The sequence below is a fragment of the Peromyscus californicus genome, unplaced genomic scaffold (assembly GCF_007827085.1).
Source record: "Peromyscus californicus insignis strain IS unplaced genomic scaffold, ASM782708v3 Scaffold_11__1_contigs__length_118956290, whole genome shotgun sequence".
NCBI classification, from domain to species: Eukaryota; Metazoa; Chordata; class Mammalia; order Rodentia; family Cricetidae; genus Peromyscus; species Peromyscus californicus.
Window position 1 is genome coordinate 110,347,045 of NW_026294402.1, and position 14,888 is coordinate 110,361,932.

General features: G+C 45.2%; 1 protein-coding gene across 2 annotated transcripts in view; it reads right to left on the reverse strand.

Annotated features, from left to right (window-relative positions):
- Positions 1-14,888, reverse strand: part of Tgfbr2 (transforming growth factor beta receptor 2) — a 96,657-nt gene that overhangs the window by 33,960 nt on the left and 47,809 nt on the right. For both annotated transcript variants that reach the window (XM_052723505.1, XM_052723514.1), the window contains 2 exons: positions 14,428-14,596; positions 12,449-12,639 (listed from right to left, as the gene is read on the reverse strand). In XM_052723505.1, coding sequence (XP_052579465.1) covers positions 12,449-12,639; positions 14,428-14,596 — 360 coding nt within the window. The remainder of the gene's footprint in view (positions 1-12,448; positions 12,640-14,427; positions 14,597-14,888) is intronic.

Sequence of the window (14,888 nt, forward strand, 5' to 3'; positions counted from 1 at the left end):
CCCTGGGTGGCTCATTCATACCTTAAAGTTTCAGAAGTACGTCTCACAAAGCTAGAGCAGGTTTTCTGGTATTCTACCAGAGATGATGCATTCCTAAAACTAAGTCTCCTAGTAGCATCACTGGCAGAGTGCTGGCGCAATTGTGTTCAGACTGGCCAACAAGAAAACAATCCACAAGCCCATTCCAGTCAATTAACCAGCAGAGGAGTGTGGAGTGAGATAGGAATCCCCATTCATCGTCTCCACGAAAAGCAAACAAATGCAAGCAAGCAATTAAAGATGATTTTAATTAAACAACAGGAGAGTAAGCTGGCTGGAGACACAGGACAACTTTAACTGGCACCATGGTGACAATGCTGCTAAGCATTCTGGGTAGATTTTGAGAATATTTCTTTTCCTGTAATGAGGGAAGAGGATATCTCTCTGTGTGCTTTGTTTTAATTCCTACTGCAAATTTCTCAAAGCTTAGCCATCCCCCCAGCTCCCCTCACTACCCAACAGTCTCCTCTGCATGGGTTTCTTCTTGACTCTACTTTGAGTAAAGTTCAGTTCAATGCAACTGCCTCTTCTGGTTTACTCCTGAGAGGTGAGGGTAAAACCTCAAGTTGAGAGCTACAATAGAGAGGTCTGCCATTTTAGCCACAATTGGCACAAAGTTCAAATAGTGGGATTGTGGGAGCCCATTTTCAGGTTCCTTGTGGCTGAGCTTGGGAAATAAGCTGAGCTAGCTGGTAAGTGAGCCCCAGGGACCTTCCTGCCTCTGCTCCCCAGTGCTGGGATTGCAAGAAAATGCTACCACACTCAGCTTTTGAAGGTGGATTCCAGAGTCCCAACCAACTCAGGTCCTTATGTTTGCAAGGCAAGCACTTGACCGACCCAGCCACCTTCCCCAGCCTTGTTATCACCATTTATAACAGACAGAATGAACGACATGACAAAGAAAAAATGGGGTTATCTAACAGTAGGCGGGAGTAGCGGCTCACTCTCAGAAAAGACTTTCAAGAGCCAGGTGGCTGTACGGAGAGAAGTTCAGATGTACAGTCTCTGGAAGTTAGCCTGGTTAGAAATAAAAGTCAGCCCACAAAGTTTGCCAGCTTCTTGGAGTATTTTTTTTAAGCCTATTATACAATGGGACTCTCTAAAAGTAGCAAACATGGTCTTACACCAACCATTTGCCATCGCCTGTGTGTGTGGAGTTGGTGAAACACATATGGGCAAGCTGGGTGGGACATAAATCTGCAGCCAGTGCTGTACCAGCCCCAGGGTCCGGTTGTTGCAGCAACCACTCATATCCAGCGTATGAATCCAAGGCAGGCGGTGCACACACTAGACACCCTCTGCAGTTATTCATTGAGAATGGGGTTCTACAAGTACACGCTAGCAACCTCCCACCATGTCTAGCTTCAGAGCACCTGCTGAGGAAAAAGATAATTTACAAAAGAGAGCTGCTTTACCTTAAGTTACTTCAAATACTTCCTATGCGAGGCCTGACTGAGTTGAAACGCAGTTCGGATTCTTCTTTGTCCAGACTTAGGTTGTGCTGAAGGATTTGGAATATGCTCTCAAGTCAAAGTTTATATAGAACCAGAGGCTCCTTCAGTTCTGAGTCACCACTCAAATGACGGAGTGGTCTTCTGGGAGACAGCTCTACCAATTTTAATCCATAATTTTCTTATTGTAACAATTTTTCTCAACCATATTTCTACACCTATTTCTTTTCTTTTTTTAAAATTCTATATTTAGTCTAGAAAGCAAATCTGCCTTGTTTCCTCTCAAAACAAATATGCACAGCTGGAAAGCAGCTATTCTGAGGGCTGAGTGCACAATCCGAAGGCAACATGTGAGCAGGGTCTTCAGGGTTGCCACGGGGCCACTTGTTCTTCTGATTGCTTGCATGCAAGATCTAGAAGGACCAGGATGCAGCTCAGGTGCTTGCTTGTCCTGCACGCAGGAAGCCCTGAGTTGATCCCCAGAACCCCAAACACTAGGCTTAGTGGAGCACATCTCAGCACTTGAGAAGCAGAGGCAGGAGAAGCAGAAAGGTCAAGGTAGGACTGGGAGGACTTGCCTAGCATTCGTGAGGCTCTGGGCTGGCTCCTGAGCAGGTCATAAACTGGGCATGGTGGTGCAGGCCTGCAATCTAAGCATGCATGAAGCAGAGGCAAGAGGATAAAGGCTTCAAGGTCATCCTCAACTGTGTAAAAGACTCAAAGCCAGCCTGGGTTATATGAGAATCTGTCTCAAAAGAAAGCAAACAAAACAAAACTCAAGCACAAAACCCTGAATTTCTTCTAAGAAGCCAGTTGCCCAGGGCTGGGGTTGGAGAGCCTCAGCATGAGCTTGGTGTTCCGGAGGGTGAGGAGGGCAGGACTTCTAAACCTCTCTCACTGGAAAGGCACTGGAACACAGTCAAGCGTGCAAGGCATCTGGTACGCTCAGAATGGACTGACTGGATGGCAGGCAGCACCACCATTAAGGTTGCAAAGGGCCCAGAGGGAACCAGCTGGCTGAGATGTACTGCTAGCAAAGTTAAACATAGACAGGAAACCACATGTCTGATACTGTTTAAAAAAAAAAAGAAAGAAAAGAAAAAAATCATTTGTCTTCCTGCTAGAGCAAGGCTCACAAACCAAAAGGCTGTTTTACTTTAAAAAGAAATTCTACCACGAGAGAGAGGAAGGAATGAAGCATTGTGGTTAGGAGTCCTTGCTCTCCACCCTTCTCTCAGCATCTCAGGTTAGCCCATGTGTGTCTCCCTGCTAACAACTAAAGCCTGCAGGCAGCTTGAGGTCAGCAGTACACACAGCTGGGTCATGAAATGGTCCGCTTCCCTATAGAATCATGAAGGGCTGTACTTGGAATCAGAAGTGGTTTGGAAAGTCCTGGTTTCTTTCTTTAAAAATAATTATTTATTTTGTATGTCCATGTGCCCCTGTGTGTGCACATGCTCCAGTAAGAACAACAATTAAATTAAAGAAGAGGAATTTGAAATTTGAGCAAGAGAGCAAGAGGGTACACAGGAGATTTTGGAGAGTAGAAAGAGAAAGGAAGAAATGATGTAATTATATTGTAATTTCAAAAAATAAATTATTATTTAAAAAGAGGAACAATTATTCCTAGGTAGAGAATATGTGGAACTTCTCCTGGCTTCTGTCAGGAGAAGCATCCAACCTTCAGTCATGCACTGGGTATGACCACATGCAGCCAAGAAGAGCTATTACAAGCATCCCAACACTAAATTATACACTTATGTTTTTTTGAGACAAGGTCTCACGTAGCCCAAGCTGGTGTTGAACTCTGATTCTGATCCTCCTGCCTCTACCTCCTGAGTGTTGGGATTACAGGTGAGTGCCAGCATCCTTGAGTTTAGGTCATGTTGGGGATTAAACTCAGGGCCTCACACATGCTGGACAAGCACTCTCCAAATTGAGTTATGTCCCCAGCCCCCATCACAAAATTTTATTTTTTGAAATTTAATTTTGTAACTCCACAGTAATGTTCTCATCCATGAACTCTATAAATGACAATGCTATTCTGCAATGTCAAAACAAATAAACAAACAAACAAAAAGACAAAAAAACAAACCAAAATTGACATTAACAGAAGTTAATGTCTTGCAGGGAACAGCATCGTCTACAGCCTTCTCTGGAACATCAAACCATCGCTAGGACTATCTGTGATGCCCGCCCTGCTTTTCACCTTAGCACAGCTTAGATGGGAAAACATCAGGGCAGGGGAGAACACAGGACCTGTGATGGCCTGCAGTCACCTGCTAGCACCCCAAGTGCCCCAATGGGAACTGTACACAGCTCCAGGTACGCTTGTTCTGCTGTGGGACATTCTCAAAGTCCACAGCTCATTTATCCTCACAGCACCCCGTTCAAGCTCACCATTCTTGTCTCTGTGTGTGTGTGTGCATGTGTGCGTGTGCATGTATGTATCCATGTTTGCATGTGAGGTGGGGCATGTGTGTGGGTGTCCGTGCATGTGAAGGTCCAAGGTAGATGTTTGCAAGTGCCAAGGTGGACGTCAGGAACCATCCTCCATCACTTGTCTACCTTATGCGGTAGGGTCTCTCAATCTAATCCAGAGCTTGCCAACATAGCTAGTCTCAAATGGCTGATTCATTAAAGAATTAAAGAGAAAGGATTATTTTTCCAGGAGTGGTACTTTTAAAACATGCTTTTAATTTCAGCACTCTAGAAACAGGCAAATGGATCTCTGTGATTTTTCAGACCAGCCTGGCCTACATGGTGAGTTCCAGACCAGACAGGGCTACATAAGGAGACCTTGTCTCCAAAAGAAGAGTCACTACTGGAAAACAAGGTAAGTCTGAAAGGATCTGCCCCCCTGAACACCTGAATGGGAGGCTCCAACCTGGCAAAGCCCTCATCACCATGATGGTCCTGCACATTCTTAGTCTGGGCCTTGGGAATGGTTCTGTCTTGTCTGCACAGAGGAGCTCACCTTATACCCGGTCTGCTGGATGTCTAGGATTCACCTCCAATGTTAACCCCCTTTCCTACATGCCCACATTGCCTCTAACATTTCAGAATAATGAGCTGTTTTTCTCCATGTGGGAAGCAAATGTAGGATGATCAGGAATAGTCATTGGGATCTGGAAGCTTCTAGAAGCCACCTCATTTTCTTGCTCTCCACATTCCAAGCCCCAGCAGCATACATCACAAACCACTGGAAAGCCACACAATTCAGGCAAACTCAATTCAGTGCCACAGTGTCAGCCCCAGAGATTCCTGGGCCAACGAACATCTCTCTTGCAGACCCAAGTCGGCAGAGCAGCTTGTAAAAGGCAACCTGAAGACATGCCTAGATGTCCTCTGTTATTAGAAAATAGAAGAAGCATTCTCACAGGTAAAGGAACACAAACAAGGACTCAAGAGTTGCTTTTGCTGAATTTGAAAATGCTCATTATCACTCATCATTGGGGAAATGAAAATCGAAAGCACAGTGAAATACCATCTCATCCCACTGAGAAGGGCTATGGTTAAAAACAAAAAGACAAGGCAAGCACTGGGACCTGTACTTGCTGCCAAGCCGAACAACCTGAGTTCCATCCCCAGGGCTCTCCTGTAGAAGGGGAGAAGCTACTCCTGAAAACCGTCCTCTGATTTCCACATGCTTACAGTGGCAGTGAACATCCCCCCCCCACAAATACATAACTGTCCTTAAAAAAGAAACAAAACTAATATTTGCTAAACTGGGAGAAAGGAGAATTGTCATACACTTCTGGTAGGAAAGGAAATTGGTACAGGCATCATGAAAAGCAGCATGGTGGTCATCATAAAACTAGAAATAGAATTTCCATATGTTCCAAAAGTCTGGAGGTAGCAAAACCAATATCTCTAGAGAGACTTTGAGAGCATGCATGCCCATCTTCATTGCAACATCATGGACAATGGCCAAGATACAGAAACTAAGAGTCTCTTGATGGATGAATGGATGAGCAAAATGTGAATGTGAATATTCCTATGTTGTGGAATGCTAGCCTTTAAGCACAATAGTCATCCCTACATTCAACAGAGAAGCTGTGATGACCTAAGAGGCTCTCAAGATGGAGCCTGATGACTTCCATCATAGAAGGAGGAAATGGGAATGGTCCTTGAACCCTCGAATGAGATCTCAGCCACTTCTTTCTATATGTCCTTCCACTCCAATTGCACAGGGTCTCAGTGTTTGGAGTCACTAAAGTCTATGCTACATATAAAGTGTGGATGGGGGTGTGGTGATATTGTGTTCCCCAAAATATTGTGTACCCTAATAAACTTATCTGGGGTCAGAGAACAGAACAGCCACTAGATATAGAGGCCAGAAAATGGTGGCACACACGCCTTTAATCCTAGCATTCCAGAGGCAGAAATCCATCTGGATCTCTGTGAGTTCAAGGCCACATTGGAAACAGCCAGGCATGGTGACACGCGCCTTTAATCCCAGAAAGTGAGCCTTTAATCCCAGGAAGTGAGGGCAGAAAGCAGAAAGGTATATAAGGCGTGAAAACCAGGAACTAGACTGGTTAAGCATTCAGGCTTTCGAGAAGCAGTTCAGCTGAGATTCATTTGGATGAGGACTCAGAGGCTTTCAGTCTGAGGAAACATGATCAGCTGAGGAACTGGCAAGATGAGGTGGCTGTGGCTTGTTCTGCTTCTCTGATCTTCCAGCATTCACCCTAATAACTGGCCTCAGGTTTGATTTTATTAATAAGACCATTTAAGATTCCTGCTACATGGGGGTGTCCATCTTTGCCCATCTTGGGAAATTGTCATCCATGCTGGGGAGAGATTTGGGGGTTACACTTTTGTTTTGGAGGTCACCCATGATCCTGTAAGTTCCTCCTCACTAGTGCTCTGTAGGCAAGCCTTATACACTCATGGCTTTGCCAAGATGGACTTTGGTAGAATCATACTTTGGTCTGTAGTTGATGCCTTTTCCTCTTATCGGGAAAAGTTATGCAACACTATGCACACACACACTCTGGGCGGAACATCAGTCAGTGATTAAAAATGAAATTCTCCCATTTTCAGTAGTGTGAATGGTGCTAAAAATACGGTAAGTGAAATAAGGCAGACACAGAAGGATAAATGTGTGCATTCTTCCACCTGGAAACTAAAAGGTTAACTTCTCAGCAGTAGAGAATGGAGTAGTAGATTCTGGAGCTTGGGAAGGGTGTGGTGAGAGACCAGTCAATTGCACAGGAGAGCAGTGGGTGGGAAGAATGGTATCTAATGTTCTATACACAGTAGAGGCACTGGGTTGAAAAAAACTAATTGAATATTTCAAAATAGTTACTAAAAAGGGCTTTGGAAGTTTTCACACAATGAAGTGATAAATGTTTGTAGTTAAGTGACACACCAATTGTACTGAAGATGGTTATACATGTACTTAAGTTATATATTGTAATCTAAATGTCACATCGTACACAAAGCATCACATTGCTCCCCAAATATATATAATTCTCATGTCTATTAAAGTATTTTAAGGTGGGATTGGGAAGATGGATGAGTGGGTAAACTGCTTGCTATGCAATCATGAGGACCCGAGTTTGGATCTACACAGAACCTAGGTGTGGACACATGCATCTATGACCCCAGCATGGGGGGATTGGATCTACACAGAATCTAGGTGTGGACGTGTGCGTCTATGACCCCAGCATGGGGGGAGTGGATCTACACAGGATGTAGGTGTGGAAGTGTGCATCTATGACCCCAGCACTGGGGCGGGGGTACAGGTTGAAGCTGAGTGTGGAGGTGTGCACTTATGACCCCAGCACAGGGTCATGGGATCAGAACACTCCTTGAACTTGCTGGCTGACAAGCCTCACTGAGAGAGTGAGCCCCAGGTTCAATATCAGAGACCTTGTCTCAAAAATAAGGAGGGAAGTGACAGAGGAAGACATCGAACATTAACCTCCAGGTTCCACGTGTACACACACAATGCCTATCCCTCCAGACACACAGTCACACATGCATATATCACACACGTCATACATGCCACAAACACATACATTTTCTAGGAAATACTGAAGTGCCTGTGGAAACGCTTACTGCAAAGACATCCCAATTTCTTCACATGTTTACAGTTGAAGAGTTTATTCATGGGATGCTCCCTCTAGTCTATTACCCAACTGGACCAAATAAATGGGTATTTTTTCTTCTGTTTTTGGCCAAAATGACTGCTCTGAGTAATGTTACCTTAGTGAGCATGAAGTTAGCAAAGCCCTCTCTGGTTCTACCTTCCGGGGCGAGTCCCTCTACTGCCTCTTTTATCTTAAGATGTTGTTTTCATTTATGTGTGTATGTGTATGTGCACATGGATGTAGGTACTTCAGAGGCCAGAGGTGGCCGCTCCCCCGGAACTGCAATTACAGATGGTTGTGAGCCACCAGGCCTGGGGACTGGGAACAGAACTCCAGTCCTCTGGATCAGCAGCAAGCACTCTTAACCGCTGCGTTATCATTTCAGTGACCACCCTCACCCCTACCTCTAGGTGTTTCTGACATTTCAGTGTCCCCGAGGCCCTGTGATGCTGCAGATGCTGGAGGCACACAGCTTATCTGTCCTATTTAGAAGCATGCTCTTACCAAGCATGGGTGAGGCTGGCATGTTAGCTGGAGTTTTCTTTTTTTTTTTTTTTTTTTTGGTTTTTCGAGAACTCACTCTGCCTTTCCTGGAACTCACTCTGTAGCCCTGGCTGGCCTCGAACTCATGGAGATCTGCCTGGTTCTGCTTCCTGTGTACTAAGATTAAAGATGTGCGCCACCACTGGCCGGCTAAGCTGGAGTTTTCTAGAAAAGCTACCCCTGTGCTGCAGATCAGAAGGGCCACTGATTAGTCCATCAGATCTTGCTCATGGTGGAGTTAAAATGCTGCAGATGCAGACTGACAATTAGCTCGGGCTATCTTTACTCCCCTTTAATCACTGTTTGCCACCCACCTGAGGATCTGACCCAGCATCCTTTGAGGATCAGGTGAAGCCTTTGGAATGAGCTCAGCAGCTAGCAGGCCCCTGGGTTCTGCTAGGCCAGAAGGCAAGAATGGCATCACATAGAGCATGAAATAATCTGGAGAGGTTTCTCTGCTGTGTCAGAACCAGCCTGCCTGGTGTCCCCCAACAATGTATTTACTAAGTCTCGATATTTAACTGCCTTTTGTACTATCACTATAAAAGGCTAATGTAACCATTTCCACCATGGAGCATTTTCTCCAGGCCGACCTGAATCTGGTTCCAGATCACGCCCATTCCTACTTGCCTCAGAACAAACAGTCTCATTCCCCTTGGACCAAGAGATGTTATGTTGTGTAGTGTTTTTTTTTGTTTTTTTGTTTTGTTTTGGTTTGGTTTGTTTTTTTTTTTTGTCAGCTTAACACATGCAAGAGGCATCTGGGAAGAAGAGACTTCAACTGAGGAATTAACTCCATCAGACTGACCTGTGGGCATGTCTTGATTAATTATTGATGTACAGGGACCATGCCACCATGGGCAATGCAACCCCTTGTGGTCCTGGGTATATATAAAAAGCAGGCTGAGTACACTTGTAGAACAAGGCAAACAGAAGCATTCCTTCATGGCTTCTGCTTCAGTTCCTGCCTTGAGGTTCCTGCCATGAGTTCCTGCCCTGGCTTCCCTCAGTGATGAATTAATGATGAGAAATGTATGACAAACAAACCCTTTCCTCCCTAAGTTGCTTTTGGTCATGGTCCTTGTCACAGCAACAGAAACCTAACTAGGACAGCTGTGTTTTACACAGATGGGCTCTGCGGCAGCTGCTGGGACTCTGGAGATGCCATCACAACACTAATTCAAAAGCATGGCATGGCCACACTGAGAGAAGGCCATGGAGCCCTGAGCAAGCTTTTTGTGGCAACAAGGAAGCAGGAGGGCCTGGTCCAGAGCATGATTGCTCCAGTCACTGATCTGAAAGGCCCTGCAAGCCCTTCCACTCTTATTGAACAGTTTCCTGCTGTGATCCTGAGTCAAACCGGGGAACAGTGTGCCTAATTTGTAATATTATCCAGCAACATAAGGGCTGTGGTTAGCTTTGATTAGAAATCCTAGACTCAGCATGCTCCCTTTGACTGGGGAAGGTATGTGAGGAGAAAAGAGAAGACTGAGAGAAGCACATATTAAAACAAAGCAAGCCTTCCCAGTGTGCTGTGGTGTGGTACCCAGACATCTGGATGTTCTGTTGGCAGGGCCTGGCCAGAACTTAGCTGTAGAACCAGATGCCAGAATAGACCTGAAGCCAGACAACACTCTTAGAATTCTAGCATCAGGGAAGCAAAGACGGAAGGATCCCTGAGGCTCACTGCAGCCTAACCTCCTTGGCAAGTTCTGGGCCGTCAAGAGACCTTGTCTCAAAAAGCAAGGCTGGCCTGGGGGGTGGCTTGGCAGATAAAGTGTTTAAACTTAAGAACTGGAGTTCAGGTCACGAATAGACTCGTAAAAGCTGGGTAGGTTTGGTGCCCACCTATAATCCTGGCACTTGAGAGGTGGAGTAAGGGGACCAGGAGTTCAAAGTCATTTTCTGCTATATAGTGAGTTCAAAACCAGCCTGGGATACATAAGATTTTATCTAGATAGGAAGGAAGGAAGGAAGAAGAGAGGGATGAGATAAGAAAGGAACTAACGAACTCAACCAAGAGATGATCAGTAGGTGTCTTGCAGGGGGCATGGAGAGATGTCTCAGCAGGCTAAGTGCTTGCTGCACTCAAAGCATGAGGATCAGAGTTTGGATCCCCGAACCCACACAAAAGTCAGCTGCTGTGGCTGTGCCAACCCTCTTCCTAGTGTTCTAGAAGCAAAGATAGAAGTCCTCAGAGTGAGATGGCTAGTCAGATGAGCCCAGAGGTGAGTTCTGAGTTCAGGGAGAGTCTGCCTCAACATACAAAGTAGAAAGTGATAGAGGAAAACAACCAGTGTAAACCTTGGGCCTCTGAATGCAGGTGCACACACAAGTGCACACATATGTGTAGATATACATAAACACACACACACACACACACACACACACACACACACACACACACACATACACACACACACACGTACCACATACACACACAGAAAAAAAAAACAAAAAAAAATGAAATAGATAAATGTCTTGCAAAGCTGGCATGCCATCTCCCAGGCACCAGGCAGCTGCTCTTGAAAACATTTTCCTTTCCTACACCGTAGTCAGCACTTCTGTCCCGACACCCACCACGTCTTGCCTGATGGATGGCTGTCACCTGGCCATCACAATGCTCTCTCTTCTAATTTGCATTCTGAATTTAGATGAGTATTGGGTAGGTTCTCAGATCTTGCAGCTAAAGAGATCTTCCGAGCTGGGAAGGGAGATGTGCTGAGTGGCAGCTGTGAGAACTGGGCAGTTTCAGGGTATTGCTCCCTATGCTTTAAAGACTTTCTCCTCCTCCTCCTCCTCCTTGGCCAGTGCAGAATGCACTGAAGCCCCCAGGCATCTCACAAAGCCTGGCCTCATGGCTGATGGCAGCGTAAGCAAAGACATCAGCTTTTTAACATTTCCAGGCATGCCTAGCCTTTTGACATGCTGTCATCTACACAACAAAGCTCACACTGGAGAGCCACACGATCAATCACACACAAAGTAAAATACTAAACAAATTGCAAAAAATCACATTGCACAAAGTTTTATGTAAGTTTATGATATTGATTTGGTCTGTATTCATAGCTGGATGGATTTCTGACTAGATGACAAAGTCTCTTTGTAATCTGTCCCTTCTTCTGGAGGGTCCAGCATGCAGCAGGTAGACAGGTGAAAAAGACCTGCCAATCTTTCTGTCTGTCTGTCCATTCATCATCTATCCATCCATCCATCCATCCATCCATCCATCCATCCATCCATTCATTCATCCATCCATCCATCCAGAGGTTGGGGCATCTGGAGGTTGAATAATGCAGTAACACCATGCCCTCAGACACTGGAGGCACCCAATATCCATTCTTTAAAGGATTTGTGTCAAGGCCATGGCTATTGATCTTAACCAGAAGACAGAAAACACAAGAGTAAAATAAAAACATTTTGAAAAGCAAAAATAAGAGCCCCAGCAGAAACTCAGTGCCAAAGGGCATGAGGGACTTACTGGGAGGTGCAGAGAGGTACTTTCTGGATTGTGGAGCTGCCGATCCATTGTACACAGTCATCAGGCTCCAGCAACTGGGCTTTTTAAAGAGAGTTTTATTTTATAGAAATAGTAAATGAATGAAAGGAATGTTTTGAAACATCTTGATGTCAAGAGTAATCATTCCTGTAGTCTTGACACTCAGGAGGCTAAGGCAGGAGGATTCCATATTTGAGGCCAACCTGTACATAGTGAATTATAGGCTGACTTGAGCAGCATAGTGACTGTCTAAAGTGAATAAAAGTGAATAAATATTCAGATTAATTAATTCATTAATTAAAAATATCTCAGCAGCATACTTGGCTACACTCATTATTTATCCATAATTCCATATAGAACAGCCCAGCCCAGCCTAATCATGCCCCAAGTAAAAGACCCTGCTTCAAACAGCAAGGTGGATGGCTGCTGAGGAACGATGTCCAAGGTTGGCTTCTGGCACATACACATACACACACACACACACACACACACACACACACACACACACACACACACATACTGTGCACATACTTACATGTCTATGCACACACAGAGAGAAAATAAATTGTAAATAATAATAATAATTTGCATTTCTAACAAATCTTCAGTTGCTGTTGCTGCTGCCCTGAGAACGGACCTGGGGAGCCATTGCTCTAGGAGAAAGAAACTACTCATCGGGGCCAGATATCGAGATGAAGCCCGGGGAATTAAATTTGAGAGCTCTGTCCCCCAGAGGAATGGACACACCTCCCAGCATGCTCCAGAGCTCTGCAGCAGGGCTCTCCTGGAGGACTCAACCTGAGAGGAGAGCTCACCTTCTGAAAAGATGATGTGGTCATTGCACTCCTCCACGTTGCAGGCACACATGAAGAAAGTCTCACCGGGCCTTTTCTTTTCCTTCATGATACACTTGGGAGAAGCGGAGTCTTCCACCGCAAACCCGTGGTAGGTGAACTTGGGGTCGTGACAAACGGTCTCCAGTGTAATGTTTTCATCATTCTTCCTCCTGGGGTGCAGAGGGTCATCGAGGGAAGAGAGAGGGACAGAAAGAGAGAATGAATGGAGAATCTCTGGATAGAACAGTCAAGTCTGTCCATTCCCCAGGAAGTAGTTTCCACTCACAGCAGTCACTTCCTGTTCTCCAATGTTCTTAAGCTGTCCCATACTCTCCTGCATCAACTTTGCTTATCTTCCTTCACTTTTTGCTCATCTCAGAGCCTACTTATGATTATAAACGAGACCGCTCTCCTTGGGGGGGTCTCTACCTGAAAACTTAAGCATTAACCTTACTGGAATCTTTACACAGAAAAGGTGTGGAAAAGTGGGTTCCTGAGGGCAAGGTTCATTTAAATCTCCCACTCCTGGGGCACTACAGGCTCACATTGTGCCTTCTGCCTCTAGCACATGTGGCAGAGTTGGTGTCCTGTCTAACCAGAGAGTTCGTAAAGAGGAACATGGTGGTAGATTTTTTTTTAATCTTTAGTGTGCATGTGTGTGTGCATATATGTGTATCTGTGCACATGTACACATGGGGGCCAGAGGTCAACCTCAAGTGCTGTTCTTCAGGAGATGTCCACCTTGATTATTAAGACAGCATCTCTCTGGCCTGGGACTTGCCAATTCAGCGAGGCTGGCTAGCCAGCAAGCCTGGGCATGCTCTTGTCTCTGCCTCCAGAGTACTGGGATTACAAGTGCATGTCACCACATCTGGCTGTTTCAGGGAATCAAACTTAGATCTTCATACTTGTAGAGCAGACGCTTTACTGACTAAACCATTTCTAAATCCCATGATCTGTTTTCATGTGCTTGCTGGCCACAAGTCACTCTGTGTGGGGGGCGGGGGAGGGGAGAGGAGGGGGAGAGAAACAGGGGCACTTCATGCCAATAGCTGGTTCCAAAAACAACATGGAAAGAAAGATCTTAATTGAAATGTAAGTTCCTGAAATTTGAGAAAGGGGCAGGGAGAGAAAACAAATAATTAAAATAGTTGAGAGAATGACCTTTCCAGAACAGAAAAGTAGAAATAATTTACGGTATTGGAAACGGATTATCTTTTTGCCATGTATGTGTTTGGAGATTAATTTGGCCTAGAGATCAAAGGATAAATGGCATGGTGTACATTTTGAGAAATGTACAGGTGATTGGCTCTACATGTACATTGTATTTGTTTAAAAACGAATCAATTTAATTTTGTGTGTACCTGTGGGTGTCAGTATGTGCACCGTGTGTGTGCTTACTGCAGAAGCCAGAAGAGGGCGTCAGAACCCTTAGAAGTGGAATTACAGGAGGTTATAAGCCACTGTGTGGGTCCTGAGAAGTGAACTGAACCACCTGGGGGTTAAGTGTTCAATGTACCAGCCTCTGTGGAGTGGGGGAGCACTTCATATTCAAACCATAATAAGAAAATAAGTATTCTAGAAATCAGACTTAATAATTGACAGGGGGGTGGATAAATATCAATATCCACATTTGAGGGACACAAACAGTAACTCTTGCCACGAGCGTACATGACTTACAAAGATGGAAAACAAAGTCTATGATTTGAATGTGAAATGTGCCCAATAGGCTCAGGTATAAGAACACTCGATTTCCAGCTGGTTCATTCTCTGCTCCCTAAATGCTGACACCATGTGACTGTCAGCCACGGCTTCTCTGCCATGATGGACTAGCTCCCCCTTGAACTGTTAGCCAGAACGAACCCTTCATCCCAAAGCCACTTTGGCCAGGTGTTTGGTCGCAGGGTCGTGTAAGGTAATGCAAAAGCAAGACCCCCTCTCCCCGAAGGCCCTCTTACCACACAGCCACGCAGACTTCGTGTGGCTTCTCACAGATGGCCGTGATGCTGCAGTTGCTCATGCAGGACTTCTGGTTGTCACAAGTGGATGATCTCACGTCACAAAACTTACACAGTTGCGGAAGCTTGACTGCTCCCCCGTTGTCACTGGTCATCACATCACTGTTAACTGAGGACGGAGAAAGGAAGAGCAAAGGGTTATCCCTCTCCACACACACCTGATGGCCCGAGTTAGGTCCCAGGGTCCCATGTGAGAAAGCGCGAAGCAACTCCTGAACTGTGCCCTCTGACCTCCACACAAGGGACATGGCATGTGCATGTACCCTCCATAATAAATAAGTAAAAGAAAGAATGTGGAGGAAGGTAATAAAAAAGAAATCCCGTATCAGATTAGAATTCTAAGATTCATACAAGGAGTAATGTGCATTGCATGGGAATGGTGCTAGGGATGCATAGTGGCT